The sequence below is a fragment of the Castanea sativa genome, chromosome 8 (assembly GCF_040712315.1).
Source record: "Castanea sativa cultivar Marrone di Chiusa Pesio chromosome 8, ASM4071231v1".
Lineage (NCBI taxonomy): Eukaryota > Viridiplantae > Streptophyta > Magnoliopsida > Fagales > Fagaceae > Castanea > Castanea sativa.
Window position 1 is genome coordinate 42,866,751 of NC_134020.1, and position 12,314 is coordinate 42,879,064.

The 12,314-nt window shown below is 32.6% G+C and overlaps 1 protein-coding gene across 1 annotated transcript; it reads left to right on the top strand.

Moving 5' to 3' along the window:
• Window positions 1-9,901: 9,901 nt before the first annotated feature.
• Window positions 9,902-10,544, top strand: LOC142606635 (histone H2B.9-like). The gene has a single exon (XM_075777955.1). The coding sequence runs from the start codon at window positions 9,988-9,990 to the stop codon at window positions 10,411-10,413; it is 426 nt and encodes a 141-aa protein (XP_075634070.1). The 5' UTR covers window positions 9,902-9,987; the 3' UTR covers window positions 10,414-10,544.
• The last annotated feature ends 1,770 nt before the right edge of the window (window positions 10,545-12,314 follow it).

Sequence of the window (12,314 nt, forward strand, 5' to 3'; positions counted from 1 at the left end):
CTCATGAGTTGTGAAACGAAATTTATAAGCAAATTATCAATATAAAACTTCAGTATATTATTTTTAATTCTTTAGATGGATTCCATTCAGAAGTGTTATCGTGTTGATTCAAAGTGTCTTTAGGTTTTAGTCATGCATTAAGTCTTCTCCCACTACCACACTGCTCAGGTTGTATAAAAACTCTTTTGACTAGTCTAGCATGGAGACCAATCAACAAACCTAATGGTAATTAACTAATTATGTTTGTTGACGATGTGTAGGCCATTTGGGCTACGATTAAGAATGTTCTTAGATATTTTTTTTTTTAAATCTCTGATTTTCATAATAATGTATGAGTACGATTTCATTAATTCTATTATTTTAATTACTAGAAGATCTATGGGAAAAAGTAAGATTTGAATCAAATAAGTCCAAGAGTAGTGATGCTGTCGAATATAGGATGACATAAAAGACGATAGAATATGTCAAGGTATGGATGGAGTTCTTTTCTTGGCAAAGACTTAAAAATGATGGCTGATTTGAAACAATTACCAAAAATTATCAACTAAACTTACACATTCACATGCATAAATTACAAACGCTTGAACCATCTAAATGGTACATTTTGTGTGTATTCACATGCATAAATTACAAACACTTGAAACATCTAAATAGACTGGGCTCTATTCATGGAATTTTTAACCATATCATAGTTATTTGGAGGTGTTTCAGACTTTTCAATGGTTTCAGTGAATAGGTTTTTTTTTTTGTGGTGGTTTTAGGGATATTTTATATACTGAAGGTTTTGAATGTATTTCACTATTTCTGGTATGCTTGTAGGTTCGGGTGTATTTCAATTACTTAATTGGCTTCAATCACATTTTAGTCATTGTGGAAATTTTAGGACTATTTGCATTATTTTAGAGCTTTTATGGATATTTTGGTCATGTTAGGGGTTTCAAGGATATTTTAGTCACTTTGAAGGTTTTTTGGGCATTTTAGAGGTTATGAGAGTATTTTGGGTATTTGTGAGATTTTTGGAGTATTTTATGCAATTGTGGAGATTTTAAAGGTATTTTAGCCTAGTGTCTTTCATCAAAAGCAACATGTTGTGGATTCAAGTTCCATAAATTAAGGGTAAAAGCAACATGTTTTGGGTTCAAGTTCTGTAAATTGAGGATAAAGTTGTTTATCATGACTTCTTCCAAACTTCAAGAAGATGGGAGTTTTATGTGGTGGGTAGGAGCTTTTATGTTATATTTTTGTTAATCTAGAGAATTCAAGTAATATTTTGAAGGTTTTTAGCACATGTTTTACATCAAACAAACAAGGACTTATTTTCTGCTTATGGTTATTATGATAAATTATGTTTTACACATAAGAATTATAGACGATGAAAATTTTATTAGCCAATATTTTATATACTGAAGGTTTTGAATGTATTTCACTATTTTTGGCATGCTTGTAGGTTCGGGTGTATTTCCATTACTTAAATGGCTTCAATGACATTTTAGTCATTGTGGAAATTTTAGGACTATTTGCATTATTTTAGAGCTTTTATGGATATTTTGGTCATGTTAGAAGTTTCAAGGGTATTTTAGTCACTTTGAAGGTTTTTTGGGCATTTTGGAGGTTATGAGAGCATCTTGGGTATTTGTGAGATTTTTGGAGTATTTTATGCAATTGTGGAGATTTTAAAGATATTTTGGCCTAGTGTCTTTCGTCAAAAGTGACATGTGGGTTCAAGTTCAGTAAATTGAGGATAAAAGCATCATGTTTTGGGTTCAAGTTCCGTAAATTGAGAATAAAGTTGCTTACCATAACTTCTTCCAAACTTCAAGAAGATGGGAGTTTTATGTGGTGGGTAAGAGCTTTTATATATGTTATATTTTTGTTAATTTGGAGAATTCAAGTATATTTTGAAGGTTTTTAGCACATGGTTTACATCAAACAAACAAGGACTTATTTTCTGCTTATGGTTATTATGATCAATTATGTTAGACACGTAAGAATTATAGACATATGATGAAAATTTTAATAGTCAACTGCCACGACAGGATTATTACTCCAGAAATTATTTTAATCAACTCCAATTTCTAACATGATAATTATGTTTTTTTTACTTTTTCTTTGATAAGAGGTCGTTATCATTGAGTAAATTGTTATGGATTTTAATGATATCATGTCAAATTTTTACAGATTTGAACGTTTTTTATTTTTATTTTTTAAAACAAGCGTCCGAGTCTTCTGATTTTATTGGGTTTGAAAGATTTGATTTGCTAATCATTTTTAGTTTGCAAATATTGTGAATTGAATGAAAATCAATTACATCATCTTAGTTTGCCACCTTGAAGTTGGCATTCAAAGTCAGACTAAATAGTCTTTTTATAATCTAATTCTATACGCTAAATTTGTATTCAATTTTTTTGTGTGAAGGAGATATGAACCTTGTAGACACAGTCAATGCCTCCCCTTCTATCCTTGTTCTAGGAATGGGAGCCATCAATGGCAGATTTTAATTCGTTGTAAGAGAACATGCATTACTTTTCTCGGTTTTGTCCATCTAGATTTTTTACTGTTGGTTCTTCTAAATTCGTAGGATATATGTATAGATTATAAATAAGAAAGTCAAAAAACTGAGAAACCGCTTAATGAACACACAAATGAAATTATGATTATCTGTATCAGTTTGATGTAACGTTTTATTTATTTATTTATTTAAGTGTGCAAAAGGGAAAATGCCAGAGTTTAAAACTTTTTAACAATTTTTTTATATTATAAATTGTTGCTGTACTCAACGATAGCTCTAGAATTATTTTATAAGGGTGGTCAATAAGAAACATAAATTATAAAAAATTTAAAATATAATAAAACTTGAATATATTGACATCTCGAAAAAAAAAAACAAAAACCGAAATATATAAAAATTTTACAATACAATGTTTCATATTTTAAAATTGTTACATGATATTTTCATTTACAATCCTGTAAGGATTGAGTTTGGTGCCTAGGCCCACCAAGAACAGTGGAAGCTAGCTCAACAAGTCAAAAACAATAAATTTGTTAGAGAGTGAATCTTGCAAGCAGACTACTAAACCAATTAAGTGCAAGTCTTAAACAGATTGGATCCAAGCGCCAATTGTAAGGACTGAGTTTGGTGCCTAGGTCCACCAAGAACAGTGGAAGCTAGCCCAACAAGCCCAAAACAATAAATTTGTTAGAGAGTGGATCTTGCAAGCAGACTACTAAACCAATTAAGTTTAGGCCTTAAACAAATTGGATCCAAGACAAAAGGATTCAACACACAAATTGATGAAAATATCGTTCCTCAGTCTCTGAGAATGAAATGTTCTTATATTAATCAAGTTTATCTGTATACAAAGTATTCTTTTCTTCTTCCTTCTCAGACTTCGTACTCCATTTTTATGATGACCATTTCTTTATATAATCCATTCTTCATACATCTCAGCCCTCCACCTCTTCACTTTCTAGGAAATACCTTGGATGTTTGTCCCATCAAGGCCCTCCTAGAAGCAATGAGAAGAGCTGTGAGCTGGGATGACACTATTCAGGTGTCATTTCTTCATAAATGCAGTCAGTTCATTTGGTACAATGCATTAAATGTGGTGGTGACAGTCTCCTTCCTAGGGAAAATTATTAGGTACTCTCGGAGTACCATAAATGAGTACTTCTCCCTCTCACATAAATGGTGGATCCCATCATGAATTTAATTAGTAGGACCCACCATTCATATGAGAGGAGGGAGTATGCATTTATGGTACTCCGGGAGTACATAATAATTTCCCCCTTCCTAGATATTTCTTCTTTCGTTGTTGGTACGGCTCTGTTACTTCTCCTAAAGCTTATCTTTTCAAAATGGTTGACTCCCTAAAGCTCTCATGAGGTGGCCTTTGCTTCTCGGGAACCTCAGTTGCTTCGTTCATCTCCTCTTTTCTCCTCGGCCTACTGACTTAGGTTTGCACAAACCCTTTAACCATCCTCGGGTACCTACTTGTCCTCGAGCGTGGCTCACCACCCAATAAACGTGCTCGATTTGCTTGTCCTTACAAATCCTATAAGCTACATAAACAAGATCAAACAATCATTAATCCATTGATCTCCCATTTAATTAATTTATTTCAAATTTGTTAAGATCTAAATAAATGACATTTTTTTATATAGGACAGAATCTATAATTTAATTTTTGTAATTATTTATTTTTAATATTTTTATGTCAAAAAAATTATTTTAGGTTTAGGTGATTTATTTTCTTTTTTTTAAATGTTTTTAATGCTTTTTAGGCCAAATTTGGTTCCTATTATCATATTATGGTTAGGTATTAATTAGGATCTATTTTAGAATAGATTTTTATTGTCTATCAAGTTTTATAGCGCTCTTAAATAGGTCCCTAAGTTTGTACATGTTTTTCATAGATTATTATTAATAAAATAAAGACTTTTTGTCAAATTCTTTCTCCGGTGGATTCCAGTTTATCTCCTTATAGCTTCAAGGAACCCCTTGTGGATTCGAGGTTTACTACATAGAAGCTACCAGTAACAGTTTAGCTTCTATCCATCAAAGAGAACATCATGAGTGCTTTCTTCAAGCTTCTGCAACATCAATTGATATCATAGTCTTAACATAACCTAGTCTGATGGCTAACCGGTAAGACGATAACAACCACAACTACAACCACGAAGTTAAAGACGCAGTTCATACTAGGGTTGAGTTCCACCAATTTCATGAAAAGAGTCAGCAAATTATAGGTGAAATTGAGCAAATGATTGCTACTCTTCTCAGGGGTGGCGCTAGAGCTACTACAGGGGGTTCAAATGAACCCCCTGACTTGAAAAAAAGAAAACAAAATTATGTATATAATATTTCTTTTTTTAGTTCAATTTACCGTTAAAAATATTATTACACACCCCGACTTATTACTCACTCTATACATAGCACCACTAAGGCATGGAAGAATGCGTAAGTGATTGAATTTGGACTCTACACGTGGAGCAGCTGTGAGGGAAAAGAGAGTAGGTGTTGGCTAAGAGATTTTGTCTTGGTCAGTACTAAAGGCATGACGGCCTTGGGAAGGAAGTGAGATTTACAACTGACACGGTACTCAAGCACTCACCAAGAAGGGACATAATGACTTTTTAGGGTTGAAAGCTATGAAAACACCCCTTATTGGTTGAATGCACAATGAGTCACCTTAGAGACACGTGTACCAATCACAGTATTCCTGATGTCCCTCTTGATGACTAAGACCTGTCTCCCAAACAGTGGCAAAGCTACCTACTTACGGGTGCCAGTGCCATGTTGGCACAGTTTTTATCCCTTAGTCAACAGATGATATTACTGCTGTGAAAAGATCCAAAAGAGAATATAATGACTTAACACCTGTCCTTTGTACTTAGCCATATTCCTCAGAGTATAAGAGGAACATGTAGCTGTGCTATTAAGGCAAGAACCCAAGTAGATATTTTGAGATGAAAGTGGAGAGTTGGTAGAAAAGAAAGAAAACCTCATTGTAAACTAATCTCTTTCTCATACCTAATACAAGCTGAGCTGAGCAAGAATGTTATGTTCTTGCTCAAATCGTGGTTTTTTATCCCTTCTTTAGGGTTTTCTACGTACATCTTGTGTTGTTTTGATAATCAGCTTCTTTTTCTTGTTTAAATGTGCATCTTTTTCATATCCTACCAATACCATCACTTTCTTTATTTCTTGTTTGAGTGTCATGTCAAAACTTGCATCTTTTTGAGCTTTCTCATGTAGATGTACTGTTAGATAACTTATTTTACTCCCATAAATAAGCTCAAATCTAATTTGCACATACACACTGTAATCTCATATCAGCCTAGTCTAAAATCAAATAACAACACAAATCATAGATCTCTCTTCAATGAATCTCATCTCATTCTTCTCTATTTAACTATCTAAGTATCTTTCAGCTCTAAGATTAAAGAATAAATATTTATGAGTAATAAGTGTCTCTCTATTTATTATAAATTTAGATTGTGTGCATGTGTGTGTGTGTGTGTGTGTGTGTGTGTATGTCTAATATGTGCTTTATTTATTTTTATTTTTTTTGTTACAATGTTATTTGTGTAAATTGTGATGTATGTGAATATGTTCATTTTTAGTATAAATATTATATAACTTTATACAATTTAATAATTAGAAAATATAGAGGGTTTGGGGTTTGTCACACATGTGTATATTGTTATCATGTTATATTAATTTTTTGTTATAAAGTTAGTGATTGTTCAAGAATTTGATTGGTTAAATAGACACTTAGTTTATTATTTATGTATGGATGAGTGTGGCTTTGTCGATCTATAATTAATATAGTGCAAGGGAAATGAGTTTTGTCATTTAGATTAAAACATATTTATAAAAACAATGAGAAATAGATAATGGAAATTGCATAAAAATAAAAAAGATATATAAACCTAACAAAATAAAATGGTCACACTTAGCTATATTGACAATAGATAATGATAACTGATAATAAACTATCATGTAACAATTTTAAAATATAAAAACTCGTAGAAGGAAATTAAAATTTCATGTCTTTGCAATATTTTTTTTATCGATAACTAGATATATTCAAATTATATTTAATTTAAGTTTCTTAATAACCCCCCTCAAAAATATTCTTGGAGCCGCCACTGACTCTTCTTTATAAAAAATCATCTCACAACAACAATGATCAATATATTCAAAGGCACACTCCTAACTATAAGAAAATTCAATTCTTTGATGAAGATATGTGTAAGTTGAATTTTATTGACTGGCTTATTAATTTGGAAGAGTATTTAATTTTTGGAAGATTTGTGATGAAGAAAATGTGCGGCTTGCATCTAATAAATTATACGATAAAGCAGAGGAATGGTGGCAAGATATTCAAATCGATAGAAAGCAGCGAGCTAAGCATCCAATTTGCTCTTGGCAAAGAATGAAAAATGTATTATTTGATTTATGGTTTCCTAATAACTATTGTGATATACTAGATTATACAAGTGTTGATTATAAAATTGTATATTCAACCACAAAACCAAAATTATCACAGGCAAGTCCATGTGTCAAGTAAAGGAAAGGGTTTAAGGGTTGAGAAGAAGCAACCTATTTCTAAAGAAAATTTTGAAGTGGTTAAAAAAGATCAAGATTTGCAACAAGTTATTGAATTGAAGATTAAAGATACCACTTGTCAAAAGTTTGATGAATATGTCAAAGAAAAGAAGGTTGGGTTGATTGTAGATAATGACAAAAATCAAGAGACGATAATTATTGAGAATATTGTGGAAGATTCAATTAAAGTTAAATATGATGATGAATCCATCATCCACAACCCTTAGGTTCCGGTTGATTTGTTGAAGATGACTACACAATATGTTAATTTTCTTGGAGTAGAAAATTTTATTTTTATTTTTTTAACGTTTGCTGATTGATGTTGCAAATAAATTGAACGCAGATGAGAAGAAATTTTATGCAATACTTTATGAAGAATTTAAGTTTCAAAATCGGATCAAGTTATTAAAGCATTCAAAGTATTTATTCAATTGGAGTGGAAGATTTTAGATTTCGACCATTAACTCGAGGATGAGTTTGTTTCAAGTGAAAGGGTCTGATGTAGGACATGGTTTAATATTTAGTATTTGTAATTATTTAATTTTAGTATTTTTATGTAATTTTTGTTATTTTAGGTTTATGTTATTTATTTCTTTCTTTTGAGGTGCTTTTAATGTTGTTTAGTCAAATTAGGATTTTATATGCTTTCATAGTTGCCTCAAGGTTTCTAGTTGCCTTAGGTTTTGTTTTTAGTATTTATACACATTGTAGCCTCCAAAGGCAATTCAGTTTTTAGACTAATATTAATAAAATTGCAAAGTTTTGTTCCCTAAACCATTATATGCTTTCGTAGTCACCTTAGGGTTTTTAGTTGCCTCAGGTCTTGTTTTTACTATTTAAACGCATTGTAGCCTCCAAAGGCAATTCTGTTTTTAGATTATTATTAATAAAATTGCAAAGTTTTCTTAAACTTTTCTCAAGTGGATTCTAGTTTATCGCATCGTGGATTCGTGGGTTCAGGAAAACCTTCATGGATTCGAGGTTTACTAATAAAAAAACTAACAGTTTAGTTTCTGTCCATCAAAGAGAGCATTGTATGTGCTTTCTTCAGGCTTCCGTGACATCATTTTTCTAAAGTTTAAGATTAACAAATTTCTACTTTTGTTGTTAGGCTTATTAATATATATATATATATATATATATATATTTTTTTTTTTCATATTTTAGATCAAATTGTTTGTTATTGATTACATTTGATATGTTTTAATATGATTTTAGCTTGTTTATTTTTATATTAGAAGCATGTTAGGTTGTTAGTTTTATTGTTTTAGGTAATGCTCTGTTTTCTGTATTTTCTAGTTTCTGTACTAGGGTTTTCTGGGTGGTATGCATATGCATGCTTCTTGCATGTGTACGCAGACTTGAAGTATGCGTACGCATACAACTAGGCTGCGTACGCAGGCCTATGTCTACGCACACATACTCCTACTCAAAAAGCCTAATCTGAGTTTTCTGTTTCTTTATTTCTTTAATGTAATATGCCTCTACTTTGACCATTTCTTATGTTTTTGAGTCTTTGTCTCTCTGTTTATTTTTTGTTTGTTCTTCATATGTTAGAAGGGTTTCCCTTCAATGTTTTCTTTGTTTTGCCATAAACCTGAATTCATATGTCCATCCATTAATGCATTGGTGCTGCGATGTAGTAAGGAAAGTGAGGTAAGTCATGCAATCACATGAACATGCATTTTGGATGATAATCACAATGAATATGTTTGTTTGATGCTTGGATACTATGTTTAGATGTTTGAGTTATATTTGATTTTAATACCTTGCTGCCATGTCTATGTTTCCGCCATTGTGATATATTGTTTGTTGGCTACCTTAGATGAAATGATATGTTATGCATGATAGATGTATACTAGGTTTGATATGAGTTGCCATGATAGATGTATATTAGGATTTTGAGATGATTAATGCCATGTTAATTGCTAGATGTATGCTAGTGTGTGAGTATAGATAATAATATTGAATGAACCTTTAATAAGATTAAAACATAAGACACAATGACTGAAAATTGACCCATGGGTTGGGTGGAATTGGATGTCTAAGACCTTTCCATCCCCACATCTAAATTTTGAACTCATACTCTAGTAGTAAGATCAATTATTAATTCCACATAATGACACTAAATTTATGATTTTTAGACTTAATCTAGGTAACGACTCCAATCTTTTCTTTGCCCCAATTCACTCGGCTAAGGCGTACTCTCCCTTTCCTAAGGAGGAAATCGTTGAAAAAAATATTTTATGAAAATATATTTTGAAAAGAGTAGTGCATTAGGTATTATAAGTTTTATTACATTTGTTTTGCAAATTTATGCTTCATCAATTAAGAAGAGTCAATTTAAAATTTAGCTGCAAGGTAATTAAAACGGTACATAAATATAATCTACTAATTACATTAATTGTCATGTCTCCCTAAAAATAAAAAAATATTCATTAACGTATCAATTTGTAAACTTTATACAACAAAATATTCATTAACATTTTTTTTTATAGTAATTTTAACATTTTTTTATTTAAAATTTGAAAAAACGAAACACTTCAAATTTTCGACCAGCGCGCTCTCAAACCAACCCGCGAATCTCGAACTTCCGCTAAAACACTCGAAAATTCAATTTAAGAAAACCGCGGGTCACCTAGGTAATCGCAAAACCAATCCTCACCGTCCATTAGCAACAAACGAAGATCCCACACTCCACGTCATCGATCCGCACCTCACGAAACTGACCAATCACAATCCACTTCCACTCTGTATATAAACATAACACAACCCACACTATTCTCTTCACAGTCTTATCAAAAATCAATCTCTCTCTCAATTCAAAGCCTCAGAAATTTCATCATCAGTTTCAGTGTTTGAAGCTTTGGAATAGCAATGGCACCAAAGGCAGAGAAGAAGCCAGCGGAGAAGAAGCCAGCGGAGGAGAAGAAGGCCGAGAAAGCGCCAGCGGAGAAGAAGCCACGAGCCGAGAAGAAGCTGCCCAAAGACTCGTCGGAGAAGAAGAAGAAGCGGTCGAAGAAGAGCGTAGAGACTTACAAGATCTACATCTTCAAAGTGCTGAAGCAAGTGCACCCAGATATCGGAATCTCGAGCAAAGCCATGGGAATCATGAACAGCTTCATCAACGACATTTTCGAGAAGCTTGCACAGGAAGCGGCTCGTCTCGCGCGATACAACAAGAAGCCCACTGTAACTTCTCGCGAGATTCAGACCGCTGTTCGTCTCGTTCTTCCTGGGGAGCTCGCGAAGCACGCTGTTTCTGAGGGCACTAAGGCTGTTACGAAGTTCACAAGCTCTTAGGGCTTGTTTGGGTGTTTTTTTTTGAATTTTAGGGGTTGTACAGTCTGGCTTCTCTGTGTTTGGAGTTAGATTTGGTAGGGTTTCTCTGTAAGTCTCTGTTCTTAGAAATGAAATTTAGCTTTTGTTTGGAATTTTGTGCATTTTATGTTTGATTGGGATTTTGATATGAATTGCAAGCATTGTTGAATGGTTAGGTCATACTTTACAAATGAAAGTAAATGATTTTGTTACTAAGATTGAACAAAGAACTTAATAACATTGAAATTTTGGGTGATATAATGGGTATAGAGTAGCAATGTGGAACGAAATGCTAAATTTCAATTGGCCGGTGATTATTTTGAGGTAAGGTTTTTTTTTTGTGGTTGTTGTTAATTACAGCAACTGGGAACCTGTGAATTACTATGTTTTTTATACAAACACACACACAAAGGGGCAAGAAATGTTTTTTTTTTTTTTTGAGAAACAAGCAACTACTAGATGATGTGGAATATGAAAGTCTGTTTTTTGGATTAAGGATGTAATTCTAGGTAAGTCATACTATATATATTGCAAACACAGGTATTGCTTGTTATTGTTGGTATAAAGAACATCCACTATTTATGGATGTTTTACTTCTACACAAGTTAGGCATGTTCACTGCTAGCTTGTTATTATTGGTACAAACTACAAAGAAAGAACATCCACCTTTTATGGATGTATTTTACACTTTAGTTAGATTGAAGTAGTTAGAAGGAGGAGGAGGTTTGGGACAATGTGGTCCAAAAGCTAGGTCGCAAGGGGCACCCTCTGTGAAATCACAAACACATACACATTCATCGAATGGAATTCCTTCACTGGCAGGGCGACAGAACAAAGTTAAAGTCATTTTTGTTCATAATAAGCGCAATTCACTAGTATTCATTAGTTAACTTCAAATCCCATAAAGCTTGGTTATCATTTTTCATGAACATGTTCAAACATCTATAACTCTATGCGGGGTTCAACATAGAACTGCACAAATTCTACATATCTGGACAAATATTGATTTGAAGATAGTTTTTAGTGCCTATACGTTATAATCGTTTCAACCAGTGGAAAGCACCCTCGCTCTAATCAATTTCATTCAGCATGTGCATAATCAACAAACACAATTTTTCTGTAGTTCATGCAAAGCAAAAGCCAAGCCAGCACTAAGAAGCTCAATCCCATAAAAGATTATTTTGGGGGTGGTGCTTTCAATTATGCTAAAGGTAATTTGTAACTTGTATTAATATGCCCAATTTTATGTCTCAACTCTATGCTCAAAAGTGAAAACAGAAATTAGAAGAATTCTAAGCACAATATACAGTTGCTTTTTGTTTTTTGTTTTTTTTTGAGAAACACACACAAAGCTGTATGAATGTTTTATTATTGTTATTTTTTAGTTTTTGAGAAACAAGCAACTGCAAGGTGATGTGTGAATATGAAAGTTTGTTTTTTGGATTAAGGATGTAACTCTCGCTAAGTAAAAGTCTTACAATACAAGTATGTTATGTAACTGTGTATATCTCAGATTAGATAGTTTCTTTACTGGCCTTTTTTACTTAAGAAGTATCTTTGCCAAGTATTTTTTTTGTAGTGCTGAGCTTCTCGGTTCGGGTCGGTTTCCAGCCACCTGCAACCTGACCCGAAATTTCCAGGGAACCCGACCCAACCCGAAGATTTTGGCCCATGTTTGGGTCGGGTTTTGGGTTTGTCTCAGGCAGGTTTTTTTTTTTTTTTTTCGTTCCTGCTACTGGGGAAAAAAAAAAATCATCTAAGAACAAAACAAAGATAAATTTTAAGATACTTTCTATAATTGATTTTTAGGAATAGTCAAAATAAATTAGACATTTATGGTAATAGTTAAATTTTCATTAAATAAAATGAATTCAATAGAATAT

Bases quoted from the DNA above. Each gene is read 5' to 3' on its own strand.
- LOC142606635 (XM_075777955.1), top strand. From the start codon at position 9,988: ATGGCACCAAAGGCAGAGAAGAAGCCAGCGGAGAAGAAGCCAGCGGAG.